Consider the following 18,992-nt stretch of genomic DNA (forward strand, 5'->3'; position numbering starts at 1 on the left):
GCTCTCAAGGTGTGGCCTGGCACCAGCTGAGGCAGCATCACCTAGGAGTTTGTAAGCAATGCAACCTCTTGGGCCTGGAGGAGACCTACTGAATCGGAAGCCCTGGGCCCTCTGGGGGGACTCACGCTTGCTCAGGTCTGAGATGCACCGGGTGAGACAGTCCCCGGGTCCTTCCCGCACCTTCCCTCAGCTGTCCCCTTCCTGCCTCAGCACCCCGTGCTCTTGACAGCCTCACCTGACTCCTAAGCTGTCCCTTCTCCTCAGGCTTCATTCCACAGATACCCCTGATAATCCAAGGCCTGGGTAGAGTCAGGAAGGGGCTGCGGGCGAGGCATGGCCAGTAACTAGAAAATCTGAGCCAGAGGACAAGGACCCAAAGCCTTCGTTCCGAACTTCTGTGAGACAGTGGACAGAGGATCATTTGAACGTCACTGTCAGCACAGCAGCAGTGCCTGAGGCCCGTGACTTTACCTTCATTACCCCAATGTCGGAGTCAGGAGACCCGGGTTCTCCTCTCAGCTCCGACACTCAGTGGGTGGGTGAGGTGGAAGGTGGGACACAACCATGTCCAGGCCCCCATTTTTGCAGCTTTAAAGCCAGGAATCTGAATGGACAAGTCATAGACATCTCCTGCATGGAAGAAACCATACACGCAAGTGGGATCCCACGCATGTGATGTTCCAGGACAGACCAAACCAGGGCGCAGACTTCAGAACAGCGGCTGTGGCAGCTGTGGAGAGGGGATGGCGTGGACCGAGGAGGGGACAGGGGCCTTTATGGGGTCGTGGAAATGTTCCATCTCCGTCACGGGAGAGGCTGGAGCTGTTTCTACATGTTACAATTCATCCAACTGGATGTCTGATTTTACTTGTATGTCAGTTAAACCTCCATTTAGAACACTTCTGGTAAAATAAAGGGTTTGGGATTAGATGACTTCCAAAAATGCTCTAAGTCTAAAATCTTAGATATCCTCTGATTCTTCTTTTAAAAAAAAAATTTTTTTTTTAATTTGGGGCTAAACTGGGTCATTACTGCTGCATGTGAGCTTTTTCGAGCTGTGGCAAGCGGAGGCTACGCCTCATTGCAGTACCGGGCTTCTCACTGCAGTGGCTTCTCTGGTTGCCGAGTGCCGGCCCTAGGTGTGCGGGCTTCAGTAATTGCAGCTTGAGGACTCTGTAGAGTGCAGGCTCAGTAGTTGTGGCCCCTGGGCTTAGCTGCCCCCAGGCATGTGGAATCTTCCCAGACCAGGGATGGAACCTGTGTCCCCTGCCACTGGCAGGCGGATTCTTAACCACTGGACCACCGGGGCAGTCCGGATTGTTTGGATTCTGACGTGGGGTAACCAGCCTTGAAAGGAGGCAGAACTAAGCCTGTTGGAATGTGGGCTCTGCCCCAGGTCTCCGGCACCATCGCCCCTCCAGGGGCAGCAGTGCCCAGGCCCTGGCTCAGAAGGCACCCCCGCCCCTGTGGAGGCAGGACCCTCGTCAATGACAGCTGCTCTTCCGTCTGTTCTGAGACGCGGCCTCTGGGGTTGCAGCCACATCTTGAGTTTCAGCAGCAGCTGCACAGATCTGCTAAGATACAGTAACTTCTCTAGTAGGTGTCACTATTGTCAGCGGGAGCGAGTGGGAGGCATTCACTAATTTAATGAACAAAAAACCACAAAGAAAAAAATGGTAAGAGGGAGGTGGAGAGACAGCAGTCAGGAGTCGGCGACTCGCTCGGATCACAAACATACATCTCCGCCACAGAATCTTTATTTTACATCTTCGCGTCACAGCAGGAGAATCCATCCTCTACATTACCCTGATTGGAACCCCCACCCGTTATATGTTTACATAAATACTCTTCATGATCATCAGCATTTAAAAAGAAAAAAAAAATACTGACAGCGCCCTCTGCATCCCAAACTAACCTGGAAAGCAAAAAATATTTACAGACATTTTCTCCCCCAAATGAAACTTATTTTCTGGATTGGATGTGTCTGAGTTCTTTTGAGGTCACATGACCAGGCAAATCCAATTTTACGATCTGCAGAAGCTGCTTAAGGCGTCAAGAAACCCCCTTGTGTGGACAGGATTTTTGGATCCTTTTGTAATGAGTGTCTTAAATGCTAAGAAGGCTGACGGCTGGCTTCCTGACTGATCTGTCTGCCCACCACACCTCAGACCCTGCCTCAAGACAAGCTTGCTGTCTTGGGAGTGAGCTAAATTCTCTGTCTGACCTTGACCTTTACTAACTTCATCAGGGACCCCCTTCCCAAATGGCTGGAAGCCCAAAGGTCCCTGGTGTGACAACAAGCGAATCCTGACTCTGGCACCTCCCTGTCCCTCCCCTGGCTGCATTCTTCACACAGCCCCGCAAGGGAGGTGCGTGTCCACGTCCCAGAAACACTATCTTTGAGGCACACACTGGGCAGAGTGGGCGGGTGCATCGCCAGGTGACAGGAGAGGCCCCAGGGGAAGCTGGAGAGTGTCCGGCTCGCCAATCAATAACTGCGTTCCAGGTGGAGGTGACAAGGACTAGCATCAACTCGGGCGAAGCTCTGAAGACCTCCTGCCCGAAAACACCCAGCAGAAAAGCGGAGGAAAGGGGCAGATCTTCTACAAAGTCTGCTGTGATTTGTTTCTGGTACACCAAGAAGGATCAAGACAAAATCTAACTTAACTTTTTCAGTGGGGAAGCCATTAATTTACTGAATTCTTAAGAAGAAGAAGAAAAAAAAAAGCCACAGGCCACAGGCACCCTGGACTCAGCCAATTCTGAATCTGCTCAAGGTTGGGGCGGGTCAGGGAAGCAAAGGTGAGGCGAGGTGGGGGGCAGGAGGAGGGGTGGGCAAGGACCCAGGTCCTCTGAAGTTCAGCTGCCGGGCAGCAGGAAGCACCAACGGCCCCAGCGCTCTGTGGGGTGCAGGGGGCAAACTGTCTCAGGTCCCGGAAGGCAATGCTCCAGGACCGGGGAGACAGTCAGAGCCACTCACAGTGAAAACCAGCATCTCTGACATGGCTCCTTGGTCAGTGAGGACTAAAACAAGACATCTGTTTCCACGTGGGGGCAGAACATCACACACAGTCGAAAGAGATCATATGTGCTCTCGGGATAAAATTCTCCTGAGCTTGGAAAATACATCCTTCTCACAGCTGCTGGCAGAAAATGATGCAATGCACCAAGGGCTTCAGCCTGTGTTCCCAGGCTGAGCCCACATGGAACTGAGAGCCTGGCCAAAAGGGGGGGAGGGGAGAGGGTCAGCAGGGAGGGGTGGGGGGGAGAGGGCTGTGGGTCGTGGGGAGGTCCCAACAAGGGAGCGGACCCCTTGCCCTGACAGCCCTATGGAGCAGCATTATGAAGAGACTGGGTGCTGCCTTTGCTGGCTGGATATGTCCAAGGGAAAAAAAAAAACAAACCTGTAAATTTTACTCTAGAGTGGTTTCTGGAAAGAAAAGCGGCTCAGGCTATGATCTGAGAAACCGTCTTTTACACTTGAGCAAGCTTCTCCTCACAAGAGAATGAGCCCCCAGGTGTGTTCAGGGGACGCACTGCTGCTAAAATGTTACAACACCGAGGGGCGGAAAAATAGGCTAATGGAGTCTTTGGCCACCGTTCAGAGCCGGGATTAATAGATCGATGATTTCAAAAAATAAAAATAAAAGTGGGAGAGATCGGTGATTGTTCTTACTGTCCAAGAAGTAATTTTCTAGCAGAATACAGACTTTATTCAAGGAAAGCGGACCCTTTACCTCCTAAACTCTCACAGCCAGTGGCTTCCGGTCCACGGCCGGTTTCTCAGAGAGGCAAGGGTGTTTCTCGCAGGCAGATTCAGGGAGCCGGGGCAGAAAGCGAAGCTATAAATACCACTGATCACTCCTGACGCGCACAATCCTCTCTGCCCGATCCCTCCAACACTGAGAGGGAGGGCTTCACCGCTCCGACAGCGCCCAGCACGGGCCGCGCAGGCTCTGACCGTGAGGCTGCAGGGAGCGGCTGTCAGCTGGGGAGAACGCCTGGCTTTGGACCCCAACCCCTCATGCTCACTCCAGGGTGAGGGCTGAACGCTGCTCACAGCCATCCAGGTGACAGAGGGGGAGCCACACTTTTATGGAACAGGATGAGGAGCTTAAATAATTTTGAAAACGCGTGAACTACCACCACCTTGTTTTCCCAGTCCGAGACTGGGGTTTTGATCTTTCTTCATCATAGGCCTGACTTCAAACCTTCTTCCCAGTTATAACACAGGAGGTGGGCAGACGACCCACCTGTTAGGAAGGCCACGGCCTGACTTTCACTTCAGATCCACCACCTTCTCTCACCCGTACCGTCCTGCTCCTGAAGGGTCAGGCCTGCACAGCCGCAGCTGGCTCAGCCCTTCCGCGAGCCCAGGGGCGCCCAGCGCGGGGGACACGGGGTGAAGGCGGTCCAGCCTGGGGGCTCCCGCCCTCCTGTGCCTGCGGGGGCCAGGCCTTGCCCACACGCACGCCCTCATCTGCACGCACTTTCTTCCCTGCTTCCAGGCCATGAACTGAAGACACCTCCGTGGAGACCCTCAGGGCGGCGGGGTGGGGTGGGGGGAGGAGGGGGTGCCCCTCAAAGCTTTGGTTCCTGCCAAGAAGCCTATGGCCTCGTCAAAGACAGCGGCTCGCAGGACAAACGGCAAACGCGCCCTTCGGATGGGAGCACTGGAGGGGGTTTTGGCCACGGCAGGAGACACATTCCTGAGGCGCGGGGATGGCGTCTACACAGGAGTTTGGAAAAATGTCCCTGTTCTCCAGGCTGCTTCCTTCTCCTGTCACAAGGCTCCGAGTTAACTCAAAAAGAAAAGTCCCTTAGATAATACTCAGGGCATTTTTCCTGGCTCCTGAAGACAGGAGAACACACGAACCTCCCCGCAAATATCTGTGGAAAGGTGAGGGGCAGGGTCTGGCCAGGGGCTCGCTCCTCTCCACGCTGGGCCGGGCCCGAGCCCCGTGGAGGTTGTGCCAGGAGAGCATGGGGGGATATCAAAGAGCGCACAAGGGACACATGCTTCCTCGTGGTCAGCCGGGACGCGACCGGGGCGTGGGCAAGGGAAAACCACAGCTTTCTCAGTAGAGACGCTTCAGGCTCCTAAACCGGGGCTGCTGAGCGGCACCCCTAAATCCTGTGGCTTCTCATCGACCCTTCCAGGCCAGCAGTCTGAGGACCACCCCCAGCCGCCGTCACCGTCTGGCACTCAGGAGGAGAGGGAGGGCTCAGACTTCTGACACACACACGCATGGCCAGCACCCCGTGTTCCCGACACGCAGTCTCAGCCCCCGTCTCGGGCCCCTGCAGCCGAAGCCTTAGTGGGAGGTGACCGGCCAGTCCTGCTATGCCCCGGGTCACGGTGGACCCTCTGGGCTCACCCCGTTATCCAAAGGCCTCGGCTCTGAGCAGAGCGGCAGTGCCGTTCCCGCCCGTGCTCAGCTCCATGCTCTGCAAGTTTGGAAGAGAACCTCACTGAGATTCCTGAAAGGGGCTCCCCACCCCCAGAGTCCGAGAGTAAAACCACCAGTGACACTCTCCTTCTTCACATGCCTGCTCCTGGAATACAGGGACGAGGTCCACACCACTCCTCTGCTCGCGAGTGCCACCCGGCTCACAGGGAAAGCGTTCTTGGACTGAAGGGTTTGCTTCACCAGGACCCCTCTGCCCCAAGCTGCTCCTGAAGGAAAGTCCTTCCCATTGCCCCTCTTCTGACCACACAGAACAGGGGCAGCTTTGAGAGGAGCGGCCAGGGCCGCCAGGGACGGCGCTGCCCGGGGCTGCCGGGGAAGCCAGAGCTTCAGGGAAATCCTCCCAGAGGTGGCTTTTCGAGCTAAGAACACACTTCTGTCCGTCCATCAGGCAGGAAACCGTTTGCCACCAGCAGGGCCCTGATGGACGGTGACATCGCAGCCCTTGGACAGCCACGGCCCCTGGTCACTTTCAGAATTTGGGACGAAGGTCTGGGGCGACATTCGGGGCCAGGAACCCCGAGGCAGGCTCCTCATGCTACACTGAGTCTCGACTTTCTTTGTAAAATAACCTCATCCGTTTTCTCCCCGAAGATGCAGTGACACTTGCCCCCTCCCAGCCCCGGCCTTCTCTGTGAGTCCCCGAGCTCCCTCTCGACAGCAGCTCACCTCCTGAAGCCCCTCCCCAGGCCCGCGGGGTCCCCCATCCACCAGCACTCCCTGCTATACACTGGGTCACAACTGCGTCTACCTGAAGAGCTCCCCGATTAAAAAGCGGAAATAGAAATTAAAAACAAAGGCTTCCTTTCCCCTGCCTCCTCTTACACTCCCTCCCCGCCACTCCCTCCTGAAGGAGAATGCGGGCTGCCTGTCACCAACGCGCACCCGGCGTCCAGAAAAGAGTGAGAAGTTGGGTCTCCATGGCGCTCGGCTCCAGCCGCGTGCTCTGCGGTGTTGCCATCGCGAGGGGCCGACGCTCCCGCTGACCAACCGGACTGCGAATAAATTAAAGTCTCTGCCAGCGCCCCGCTGAGCCGCTCCTCACGCGCTGCCTTCCCAGTCGCCCTGCGGCTCCACCGAGCCGTTGGTCACCTTCTTGACTTTCTTCATACTCTCCATCACCCCTGACGTCGTCACTCTGAGTGAGGGAGAAAAACAAAAATGAGGAAAACCTCACTCTTCTGAGTAAAAGGCTGTCCTCACTGCAGCCCAGCGGCAACCAGGGGTACGGGGCGTTGGCTCTGAAGTCGGACAGACCCGGGTTCTAATCCTGGCCTGCTCGACGCGAGCTGAGCTGTGTGAGCGTGCCCGGTCACGTGACCCCCTCTTGTGCCGCAGGATAAACATGATCCCGACTTCCCAGAACTGTCGTGACGGGCACCGAGGCACTCCGCCGTGCTGAGTCACGGCGTGTCAGCTGTTAGCACAGCCAACGTTAATCTCTCTCCCTGTCACAAAGTTCTATGTTTTACATACATATATAAAACTAGTCACAACTATGACACCATTATCTGTGCCATAATTAACATTCTGGGAAAAAAAAGTTAATCTGCTGTAGACCATTTATACTAAACAGCCACAGTGGATCACTTCTGAGACCTGGGACAGAACCACGGGTTTGGAGGAACCTTCTGGGCCCAAAGACTCTTTGACTGTTACAGAGACCGGGAGTGAATCACAATATCCCTTGAGAAGGTGGGGTCCTGGAGAGGACAGCCTCCTGCCTCACAAAGTGGGAGTTAGACAGGGCCTGAGACTTTCTGTGTTCGCGATGCAACCGCGTGGCTCCACCACAGGAACACCGAGCAGACACGAGCCCCCCCTGGTCGGCGGAGCCCAGGGGTTTCCGGGCACCGCAGCGATGCTGTACGCCTCTGTGACGGCGGGTACATGTCTGTCCAAACCCGCAACACCAAGCGTGAGCCCTACTGTAAACTACGGGCTCGGGTTTCAATGCTGAGCCAGCGCAGGTTCATCAGTTGTAAGGAACGGACCCTGTGGAGGGGATGCTGACGATGGAGAAAGCGACACACGTGTGGGGCGGGGGGGACACGGAGGGAACATCTGCATCCTCTGTTCAATTCTGTTCAACGTTACGAATCTGAAAACGTTCTACAAAAGAGCCTTAAAAACAAACACCCTGGCCCAGCATCTCCACAGTACTCTAAGAAACAGGAGGCACCTATGTACCCCCATCATGGACCAAGAGGAATTTCCTAACCAGTAAAGTAAAATTCAATCAGCCAACCCAGCACTCTCTCTCCAAGGACCCTTCCTGTGCCCCCACCAACACCCAGATCCTGTCACCTACAAACGGCAACTCAGCGGCTCTATACGTGACACACCTAGTGTTTGCCCAGCTGGATCTATACATCAGAGAAACGATTTTACACGGAGTGAGAAGAGAAAACTTTCTCTCCCTTCTTTTCTGCTGTCATGCTGCTGCTGCAACCAAGCCTCGGGGCCGTCCAGGCCTCCCCAGGGCTGGGCTCCTCTTGGTTATCTGTTCTTCTGGTAAAGCCAGGACCGGGAGGCGGTTCCTATGGGAACCGAGGGATTCCTGCAGAGGATGCTGGTGAGTGTAAACAGTTGGTTGTGTGGCTGCCGCACCGTGTTAAGAAAGCCAAGGAGCTCAACACGTGCGGACGTGAAGACTCCAGCATCACAACCCAGGGACGGCTCGGACGGCAGGCTTGGGGCAGCCTTTGCTCCCTCGCTTTCCCTAAGGAAATACTCCTTGCCAGACGGTGGCCCGACTGAGAAAACCACGTTCCCTCTATCATGATAGGCCTGGGGTAAGGACAGAGAGTGATGAAGTTGGAACTGGTGCTCTCGGGGGCGCAGTGCCCAGCAGAACGGACAGTCTTTCAGGTGGACATGGAGAGCCACCTCAGACATACAGGATGGGAGTGCCAGGACGCAGGCCTGACGACGGCTCAGGGTGAGGAACCACCTCTACCAGGGTGGGGTGGGGGACGGGAGGATGCTCAGAAGCCTGTGTTGAAAGATGAGGAGCAAGAGCAAGATGCAGGCGGAGGGAGGAGGGCAGGGGAGTTTCTGAAAACAAACCTAACAGGAAGAGGCGTTTTGTAAAATGTGGTCCCAAACAAGTTACAGCAAAAAATAAACGTATACTTAACTTTGGGCTTCCCAGGTGGCACTAGTGGTATAGAAGCCGCCTGCCAATACAAGAGACGTAAGAGATGCAGGTGTGATCCCTGGGTCAGAAAGATCCCCGGGAGGAAGGCATGGCAACCCACTCCAGTGTTCTTATCTGGAGAACCCCATGGACAGAGGAGCCTGGCGGGCTGCAGTCCACAGGGTCGCAAAGAGTCAGACATGGCTGAGCGACTTAGCCCACACGCACACTCAACTCCAGACGGACGCTCGTTAGTGCCTCTTCAACCAGAGGTCCTTACTCGGATTCTGCTACTCCTAGAAAAGGCAACTCTGGCGGTTCCCCAGCGCTTCCCTCCACTGCCTGTAACAGGGGTTTCTTCCTCTACACAACAGGAAGCTGGTGTTTGGGGCCCAGCAGTAGGCTCTGCTTCCAATCACTATTTCCGCAGAGGAGCCGAACGCATCCCACGCTGCCTGACCTGCCCGCCAGCCCGGCAGAGCCTGCCATGGGCCGAGGCTCAGCCTCTGAACCAGGAAGAGAGACAGGCCGCCAGCGCTGGAGGCCACACACTTCAAAGAGTGGACAGGGAGGAACTCAGCTGCAGGCGCGTCATCAAACACGACTGCTGACCTGGCCCATCAGAGTTCATCAGTTTACAAGCAAATATTCTCAATCACTATTCACTTCTCTAGAAAACAACTGCCCCTTCCCAGAAAACAGGACCCTAGAGTCACATTTAGCCTGTGACTCAGAAAAGCTCTTTTTACAGCCCAGATATAGGTCAAGTCACTGTGCTAGCTGTGAAAAGCCATCAAGTTATCTGATGATGAAGTACATGTGAGGATCATTAGCAGACTTAAAGATGACTTGGATGATTACACTGTCAGACCTGAGCTTCCACCAGCAGGCCCAATGGGAAGTGGGGCCACCCATCCCCAAGGATATCCCCAAGTTCTTGCTGCTAAGTTGCTGGCAGCAGGCTCCAAGAATGCCTCACAGGATGGCAAGTTCTACTTCGCTTGAAAAGAGCAAGCGATGCTTGGCAGATACTGTACAACGCAAAGCCTGGGGCCTGAGCGTCCATCTCTTGCACTGACACACAGAGGGCCCACCCCTGGGGCAACAATCTGCTTCCGCTCAGACCACGCTGCTCCCAGTGAGGTGGGGGCAGGGAGGGGAAGGAGGAAAGGGGGTGCTTACACAGATTCCATTTCCAAGTCATCTTCTTCCTGAGAGAGCTGTAGGTAGGGGTTGTCTGAGGCTGGACGGAACTTATACCCCGTGAGAACAAAGAACACCAGCGTGGCCATTTCATCCAGGAGCTGCGAATTTAAAACCACCCCAAAGAAAGGGATTAGAATACTGTTCTCCAGAAAGCAGACCAAACAAACTGTCCGCCCTGCCCCCCGATAACCCACCGCTCACTGGTCAGTCACTCAAACGCCAAGGCTGACTGTTCGGGACCATGTTCCTTAGGGGACTTGCTGAAGCCTTCTGCCTAGAGAGGGCTTCCCTTGTGGCTCAGCTGGTAAAGAATCCACCTGGCATGTGGGAGATTCAATCCCTGCAGGTTCAATCCCTGGACTGGGAAGATCCCTTGGAGAAGGGAAAGGCTACCCTCTCCAGTATTCTGCCCTAGAGAACTCCACTGACTGTACAGTTCATGGGGTCGCAAGGAGTCAGACACGACTGAGCGACTTTCACTTTTGCCCAGAGAGGACATCTGAGGCTCCTTGCTTTAAGTCTTCACTGGCATCTTTAAAGAGCTCTTTATATACATACATTTCCCTACTGTGTCCAAAGCCCCAAGTGAGAGCTTCCAAAAAATAGTCTCTAAGTCATTTGGTGACTGCCCAGTAGTTAAACTAGCTCTAGTATACTGCAAAGATAACTTTATCATTGAAATAATAACAACAATGGGCAAGAAGAAGGGAGGTCTGGATTCTAAGCCCTAAAACTGAAGGATAGGGCCCCACTGCATTGAGGTTTGAATTATACTGGGCAAGGCTTTCTCTGCCTGGGTTTTTTCAAGGACTTTTAAAATTGAAAAGTAAATCAATTCCAGATTTCTCATGTAATCCAGCAACTCTCCTGGACAAACACATCTTAACTGCAGACCAGAAGAGACAGACGGTCTTAGTGGCCAGTGCCAAATAAACCTGGAGCCATCTCAAGTAACCCCGGGACTTCCTGCTCAGACACAAGATCCCTGGCGCTGTCCCGAGCACCGTACCTGGTAGAGCCACTTCCACTGGAAAGGAACAGCGAGCTTGAGGAGAAATGCGATAATCCTGGTGAAGTATATGTAACATACGATCTAATGAGGAACAGAGACACAAGAATAGTCAGTGCAGAAATCACAGCACTACTTTCTTCCAACAGTCTGCTAAGGGGAAAGCAGAGTTGCCTGAAGAAAGTTATTTGACACTTACAGTGCTAATTAATCAGTCAGCAGAGAGAGAAACTCTCCACTACTTGAGAGGATTTCCTCTTTTTCTCTAGGTGACTAAGATATTGATGGATAACAGTCACTCCCATGGACAGGATACTTTGCTCTTAACTCCTGAGTAACCTCCTTCTTACCTAATTCTCATACATTTTTGGTGGTGTTGTTGAGTTGCTAAGTCATGTCCAACTCTTTGTGACCCTGTGGACTGCAGCATGCCAAGCTTCCCTTCACTATCTCTTGGAGTTTGCTCAAACTCATGTCCATTGAGTTGGTGATACCATCCAACTGTTTCATCCTCTGTAGCCCCTTCTCCTTTTGCCCTCAATCTTTCCCAGCATCAGGGTCTTTTCCAATGAGTCAGCTCTTTGCATCAGGTGGCCAAAGTATTGGAGCTTCAGCATCCTTCGTTCCAATGAATACTCAGGGTTGACTTCCTATAGGATTGACTGGTTTGATCTCCTTGCAGTCCAAGTGACTCTCTCAAGAGTCTTCTCCAGCACAATTCAAAAGCATCAATTCTTCGGCGCTCAGCCTTCTTTATGGTCCAACTCTCACATCCATACTTGACTACTGGAAAAACCATAGCTTTGACTACATGGACCTTAGTCAACAAAGTAATGTCTCTGCTTTTTAATAAGCTATCTAGGTGTGTCAGATTTCCTTTCAAGGAGTAAGTGTCTTTTAATTTCATGGTTGTAGTCATGGTCCGCAGTGATTTTGGAGCCCAAGAAAATAAAATTCTCATATATAACCAACTGATTCCCAGCCCCAAAGGGTAATAGTTTTTCAGTCTCAGGCTTTGAGAAATGTTTTCCAGCAATAACAACAAAATAAAACCATATGGGGAAAACACTGGCTTTTAGTCTCTTCAGGAGATCCTGTGAATGTTCGAGGTCCACACTCAGAGGAAGGACCAGTCATTCTAAGTGCCCCAGTGAGGAAGGGCATGACAAGGATTCAACATGTGGACCCACTGGGAGCGGACAGCTCGCTGGCCTGTGCCCAGGGCAGACAGGCTTACGGGGAAGGGACTGTGCAGAGTGACAGTCAGTGCCAAAACCACAGATGAAAATGACTACGAAGCTTTAGTCTGAGAGTAGGGAAGCAAAATTCTAAGAGACCCATAGCTTATACTTTCCAGGAAATTATGATCCTAATATTTTATAGCAAGTCCCCCTTTTGGTGGTACGCTTATAAGGACTTTAGGTGTACATTTCAGTCATGATTTTAGATATGATCCCAACTTTGTAAGCCAATTTTTTTAAAAACTAAGTTAAAGGAACAGCTATGTATGGCATTTGTCTAGGAAAGAATCTAGAGAAATAATGACTCAACTGTTAACCATAATACTTGGGGGGAGGAGTGAGAACAGGGAAGGAGCAGAAGGTTCAGGGTCATAAATGGCTTTTGCTGTCTATCATCCCACATTTAAAAAGTATCAAGCATGTGTTAGGTTTCTGAGTATTTAAACGCAGATTTAAAACTAAAACTTTGTAGTAAGTAACTCAGATACTTAATTTCCCATGTCTACAGCCACCACTTGGTTTTGTTCAATGAAATCCCCACAGCTCCCGGGAGCCAGTTCATTAGCTCTATTCCTTGAACTGACCTTATTCACAGACTGAGGAATTTTTTACTCACCAAGACGTAGTAATGTCTGAAAAGTTTCAGCTTCGCTAAGTTAATAGCAGCTGGGGAGAAGAGGACAACAACATGAGAGGCTGCTGCTTTTCTCATTTTTAAAGCTTGTCACCAGCAAGCACACTCGCGGTCCAGAGGCCGAGGCTAATGCAGATGGGGGCGCCTCTGTGGTTCTGGACATGATGCCTGGCAGGGTCTTCCCCCAACTCCAGGAAGGATCTGGGAGTCGTGGGGGCAGCAGGCTGGCGCCCCCAGCTCCAGCAAACCAGCGTTCCTTCCCGTCCCGGGTTCGGGAGCTTTAAACGGCCTTCCTGGGAGGATAGTGACACCACAGAAATCAACAGACACTACAAATTCCAACTCTTCCAACCTGCAAAGCCACCATTAAACATTTCAGCTCTGCCACTGCGGCTACAGGGCTGCAACTCTGCTAGCAATGGTCTCAGGGGACCCTCCAGCTAACTGAGGGAGTAAATCCAATTAACCCATGGGCGTGTATTGCAAATTTCACTTAGGTTTTCACTGTGTCTGGTAACAAAGCCCTTTAAATACGACCTCCCCAGCTCTGTCCAACCTCCAAGACTGCTCAAGGTCAGGGAGCCAGGAACAGCTAACTTCCTGCCACCGCCAACGGCCATGAAATATTGATGACCACAGAGGGTAGCCTGGCTCCCTCTCCGATTAGCGAGCCTTTCATTCATCATCAACCTTCCGGCAGGAGGCGAATTAATTTTGCTTAACGGCATTTAATTACTGGTTCCCTTTAGGAATGGAACTGTGGATGGTGACGGATAGACTTCCCGTGTCTCCCTCCTCTGGCTCATGATTAATGGGGGGGCAGTCGAGCTTAGGTTCCCAAAGAGATTCCTGGAATCCTAAATTAACCTTCAAGGTGATCACCAACTAACAGTATCTGTAAGAACCTGCTCTGAGAAACTGAGTGTGCCGATGAGGTTCAGAAAACCTGGGTAATTCTAACTCCCCAAACTGAGAGGCCCTGACACCCGTGTCTACAGCACGATGGACTCACACACTCATGTAGCACCTGAAGGAGCTAAATGAAGGAGGCAGATAAGCCAAAGCTTTCTTATCGAGCAACCCCTCTGGTGGTCCTGCTGTTATTAAGTCTCTCTGGTTCTCCATCCTTTTTCATCTACGCTGACTCTGGGCCGGGCCCCAGGGCAGCAGAGGCGCTGGATCAGGGCGGCCCCCTCACCATGCCCGGCCCACAGAGACCCGGGCGGTGTGGTGTGGGGTCAGGGACTCCTCCCCGTCTGCAGGACAGGAGACGTTTCACTGAGGACAAGATGCTGAAACCGAGAAGTGACAGATGACTGTGTCACCAAATTTAAAACTCTGCACGTTTGTATAAAGTAGTGTTCCTCCTGTGCGTGCGCGAACCTGCTCACGCTGGTGGCGGTCGAAGAGACGGCCAGCCTGTGCTGCACTCTGCCCCACGAAACCAGGTGGCCTCGGAGACCTGGGGCCCTTCCACACAAGCAAATCCCTCCTACATTTGGACGTTTAATCCTCTTCATTTTGAGTAACTGAGAAAGAATGGCACCAACAATCGGACTATTTACATGACGAAAACACTTTAGAAATCTCTTCTGAATTTTGCTTGCTGAAATAGATCCTGGCAAATGAAACTCCTGCCTTTGCTTCAGCAAGAACCCAAAGGAGAGAAGCGGCGCGTTTCTATTCCTGGATTTCAAGGTGCCGTGCCGGGATGTGCATGGTTGCCATGGCCACCCCCAATGGAGGGTTCCCGAGGCAGACCGAGGGGACGGGGCGGGGGGGGGGAGGGTCAGGACTCCCAAAGGAGGTGGTGTCCCAGCAGAGGCCTGACTGGGGCTCAGGAGGGAGTGAGAGTGGAGAGGTCAAGCCGAGAGGACGCTTGCAAGGAGCAGGCACCCAGGCCTTGAGGTGCCGGAGAGGCTGGGGGCTCTGCCGGGCGGAGGACAAAACCCGAGACTGAGTCAGACGCAGACCACAAGTGGCCTCCTTGAGGGTGCCGAGGCCCCAGGGAGCCTCTGGAGGGTCTCGAGCAGGGCAGAGCCTGGATCACATCAGCATTTTCGAACAACCTCTTTGGAGAAAGGATAGAAGAATTAAGAATAAGAGCCCGGGGAGTTCCCTGATGGTCCAGTAGTTAAGACTGCTCTTTCACTGCCAGGGTGTGGGCTCAATCCCTGGCCAAGGAACTAAGATCCCAGAAAGCATGCAGTGTGGCTCAAAAAAAAAAAAAAAAAAAAGAGAGAAAGAAAGAAAAAGAATCCAACTGAGGTCAAACACTTTGAATTTTTGGAGGTTCCTCTAAGCAGTTGGGGGGTCCCTGTCAGTGCAGAGTGGGGAACAAGGTGACCTCGTCTTAGTGGTTTGGAGCAGGGGTGATGTTGAGGACACTGGAGAATTCTTCAGGGGAAGTCTGAAGCCCCCGCCCCCTGCCCCCTTTCACGGGGAAGGAAACCAGGGCAGAGGGAGAGCTGACCGAGGGGAGGCAGGGGGGTTAGGACACTGCGGGTCTCGTGGGGGTGAGAGGAAGGGAGAGGACAGGAAGGCACCATACTGCCACCTCCCTGGGACGTGTGCCACCAGGGCTGCCCATCAGACACCCGGAAGTGAGGCAGGCCAGGAAGAACGCGACAAGTGAGCCTGCACACCCACGTCCAGGCCCCACAGGGAAACGTCAGCATGGGCAACGATACCAGGTCACCCCCAGACATATGCTGCTGCTGCTGCGGCTAAGTCGCTTCAGTCATGTCCGACTCTGTGTGATCCCACAGACGGCAGCCCACCAGGCTCCCCCGTCCCTGGGATTCTCGAGGCAAGAACACTGGAGTGGGCTGCCATTTCCTTCTCCAATGCATGAAAGTGAAAAGTGAAAGTGAAGTCGCTCAGTCCTATCCGACTCTTGACGACCCCACGGACTGCAGCCTACCAGGCTCCTCCATCCATGGGATTGTCAAGGCAAGAGTACTGGAGTGGGCTGCCACTGCCTTCTCCACCAGACACAGGCTAGGATGGATAAGCGGACCTTGGGAACCATCAGTGGTGACGCACAGAGCTCAAGTTTGATCTGGAAACCCCCCGCCACGATGGACGTCACTTCCAGTCACGAGAAAGACATCTGTGTGCGAGACTGCTGCTTGTGGGATCAGGCTGTGAGGTCCCACAAGGGTGTTCTCACCACAGCCCAGGCTGCAAAGGCAGGAATAAAGCTCCCTTATTGTTGTGAGAAAGAAGACTGGCTAACAGCACAGGCGCTGCACACCTGAACAGCCTGGGTTCAAATTCCATCTGTGTTGCTTATGGGCTGTGTGATCTCAGGTAAGTGCCTGACTTCTCTGAGCCTCAGTTCCTTCACCTGTAAAACAAGACCACCACCACCACCTACCACTGGGGCTGCTAGGGGATGGATGAGGCAGTACTTGGAACCCAAATAGCACACGGGTTTAAGCAGTGGAGGAGCATCTGATGTTAAAGCAGTAGGATTATATTAGGATTAAGTTGATCCCTGAACAACACAGATTTGACCTGCCCCGGTCCACGTCAAATATGCGGGTTTTTTCCCAATGGTAAGTTTCCAAATGGTAAATGGCACCATTCCCCAACGGTAAATACCAGAGTACTACAGGACCTGTGGCGTGTAGGATGTAGGAACAGCAGTGACGGAGGGCCAACTGAAGCTGTCCTCTGATTTTCAACTGCGCGGAGGGTTAGCACCCCCAGCTCCTGTTTTGTTCGAGTGTATGTAGTTTCAGTCCAAGAGCGACTGGGCTGCAGCGACCGCCGCCTCTGGCAGGAGCCCAGGCTCTCATAAGTGATCGGAACAAGCGGTGGCCCCGGGCTCTCCTGGCAGCGGGGCGGCCATATGCACACGCTGAGTCAGCCTGCTGGGCAGGGGGAGGCACCGGCTCCGAGGCGGAGCCTTGCCAGCAGGGTGCAAGGAGCAGTGATGGAGCAGGTCGCAGCCCGGAATCCCAAGCCTCCCTTGGCTCTTCTTCCAGAGAAGCTTTCCCTGCAGCTAAGGACGCTGACAGCCTGCAGCCCGCTGGACCACGGCGGGGCTGGCCCCCCGCAGGACTGCAGGCTCCCCAGGTCTGGGCTATTTCTGACCCACCATGAGAAGCAGCAAATATGGTAAAAGAATGAGTGTGGTGGCAGGAAAAAAACCCTCGGACAGGAGCCAGGAGACCTGCACTCTGGTCCCTGCACCATCAGAACGCAGTGCGCCTGTGCCCAGTCTGCACTGCCTTCTCCGGGTATCGGTCACCTTCACAGGAGAATTTCTTTTCGGTCGGTTACAACTTCTTCCTGGCAATGGCTCTTAACTGGGGTGAGCGCTAGAATCCCCTGGAGGGCTTTACCGACGGACAGACGCCCAGCTTGCCCCTGACTCTTCTGGAACTGGGCCTGGCTGGAAGGTTCTGAAAAGCCTCCCAGGGATTGGGGAAGGACAGGAATGGGAGGCAGGGCAGGGGAGCGGCCCAGCCGCTTCAGGAGCTCCTACAAGGCTGACGGCTTGCGGGTTCCTCTCCCTCCCACTCACGCTCAGGAAAACGGCTGTGACTCTCGTTTCCAGCAGACGCTTTTTACCAATGGAAACAGAACAGGTGCCCACCAAGGCGGGAGGAGCCCGGGCCTCTCACCTGCTTAACAAGACAGTCCTCTGATGCAGCAGCACGTGAGCAGATGCAACCCGTCCAGAGGAAAGGCCACCCCCTCCCTGGACCGTCACCTCACCTGCCCTCTTTACACCACAGGGTCACTACACAGGCTGGCAAGACGACAGACCGTGCCCTTCCTCCCCAGTGGTCATCCCTGATGGTCCAGAGCTGGGACCACGAAAAAAACAACAGGGCTGGTCGTCACAGGGCTTCTCTGGTGGCTCAGACGGTAAAGAATCTGCCTGCCAATGCAGAAAACGCAGCTTCTATCCCTGGGTTGGGAAGATACCCTGGAGGAGGAAACGGCAACCTACTTCAGTATTCTTGCTTGGGAAATCCCATAGACAGAGGGGCCCTGCAGGCTAGAGTCCACTGGGTCGCAAAGAGACATGACTGAGTGACTAAACAACAAGCCGGTCGTCACATCTACTGAGCAGTAACCAGGCACCAGGCCATACACCCTTCAAGCTTCATTCATCTCGTGTGATCCTCACAAGAGACTGTAAGGGCAGGGGCACCGCCTCCAATGCCTCACACATGAAGGATTCAGGCCTGTAGGGTTTAGTACATTACCAAGGTCACAGAGCTTGCAAGTGAGGAGGGCACCGCTCAAACCCAAGACCCTCTCTCCAAGGACCAACAAGCTTTTCATCCCAACACTTTGTGCTGAAAGAAAGGCAATTCACAGCCTTGTAATTCACCAGGAGCCTGGGGACGTGATGGTGGCTTGGAATGCTCATCAATACCCAGGGGCTGCCAGCGATCCATCCTGAGGGATTAATACCGGATGATCTATGGGACACGCAGAGGCGAAGGCCCACAAGAGTCACCTACAGGTGGAAAATTTCCCAAACAATTCTTTCCCAGAAAGACTTGAGGCTTAAAAACATCCGCCCTACTCATCAGCTTTTCCCTGCTTCCTCCCTGCTACTTTGGAGGAATTTTGAGTCAAACATAAAAATTACAGAAATGAGTGTGGTGGCAAAGCCGGACCAGCGGGAGACTCGGGCTGACTCACTCTCAACAGTATGGGCTCCAGTCTGCCTCCGCTCCGGACGCAGGCCCACTCTGGGCGGGGGACAGAGACTCAGAGAGCCAGGCCACTCCTGACCTGGGACCACCCTGCTCCGAAAGTGTCCTTCTTGGGGAGCGATTAGCACACGGGGTACCCTCTCGCCTCATTAAGAGACCCCACTAACCTCACAGAGAAGCTATCAGGAACAAGGATGGGAAAGGGTCTGCTAAGAAAAGAAAGACTACTAATAGGATGAAATTTTTGACCTTCACGATGTTGAGATTCATGTGAAAAAGTGGTGCAAAATACGTTTCCAAAATCCACTTAAAACATCCCCTCCAGTGACCCAGGAGTGGTCAAAAGTAACTGAAGTGAACACTTAAGAGCTGTGTGCACATCTTCTTATAAGCAAAAGTTTACCTTGAATGACTAGTGAGAAGAAACAAGAATGGCCCGAGAGAGTGGCTGACGAGGAACCTAACTCTGCGAAGGGCTTTGCTGAGTCAAGCACGTTTCCGCCTCTCTCTTCGCTTCTGCTCTGGAACTACACCAAGGAACCCGCTGCTGGGGGGCTGAGGGGTCCTCAGGGCCGGGCCGTCTCCACCTCTGCTGCTGTCAGCACTCACCC

The 18,992-nt window shown here is 53.4% G+C and overlaps 1 protein-coding gene across 1 annotated transcript in view; it reads right to left on the reverse strand.

The window, feature by feature from the left end:
* Positions 1 to 1,741: 1,741 nt before the first annotated feature.
* Positions 1,742 to 18,992, reverse strand: part of GPR107 (G protein-coupled receptor 107) — a 55,888-nt gene continuing 38,637 nt past the window's right edge. The window contains exons 15-18 of the mRNA XM_043916588.1: positions 12,680 to 12,729; positions 10,823 to 10,906; positions 9,790 to 9,911; positions 1,742 to 6,606 (exon numbers count right to left, since the gene is read on the reverse strand). Coding sequence (XP_043772523.1) covers positions 6,510 to 6,606; positions 9,790 to 9,911; positions 10,823 to 10,906; positions 12,680 to 12,729 — 353 coding nt within the window. The 3' untranslated portion in view covers positions 1,742 to 6,509. The remainder of the gene's footprint in view (positions 6,607 to 9,789; positions 9,912 to 10,822; positions 10,907 to 12,679; positions 12,730 to 18,992) is intronic.

Source organism: Cervus elaphus, chromosome 11, assembly GCF_910594005.1.
Source record: "Cervus elaphus chromosome 11, mCerEla1.1, whole genome shotgun sequence".
NCBI classification, from domain to species: domain Eukaryota; kingdom Metazoa; phylum Chordata; class Mammalia; order Artiodactyla; family Cervidae; genus Cervus; species Cervus elaphus.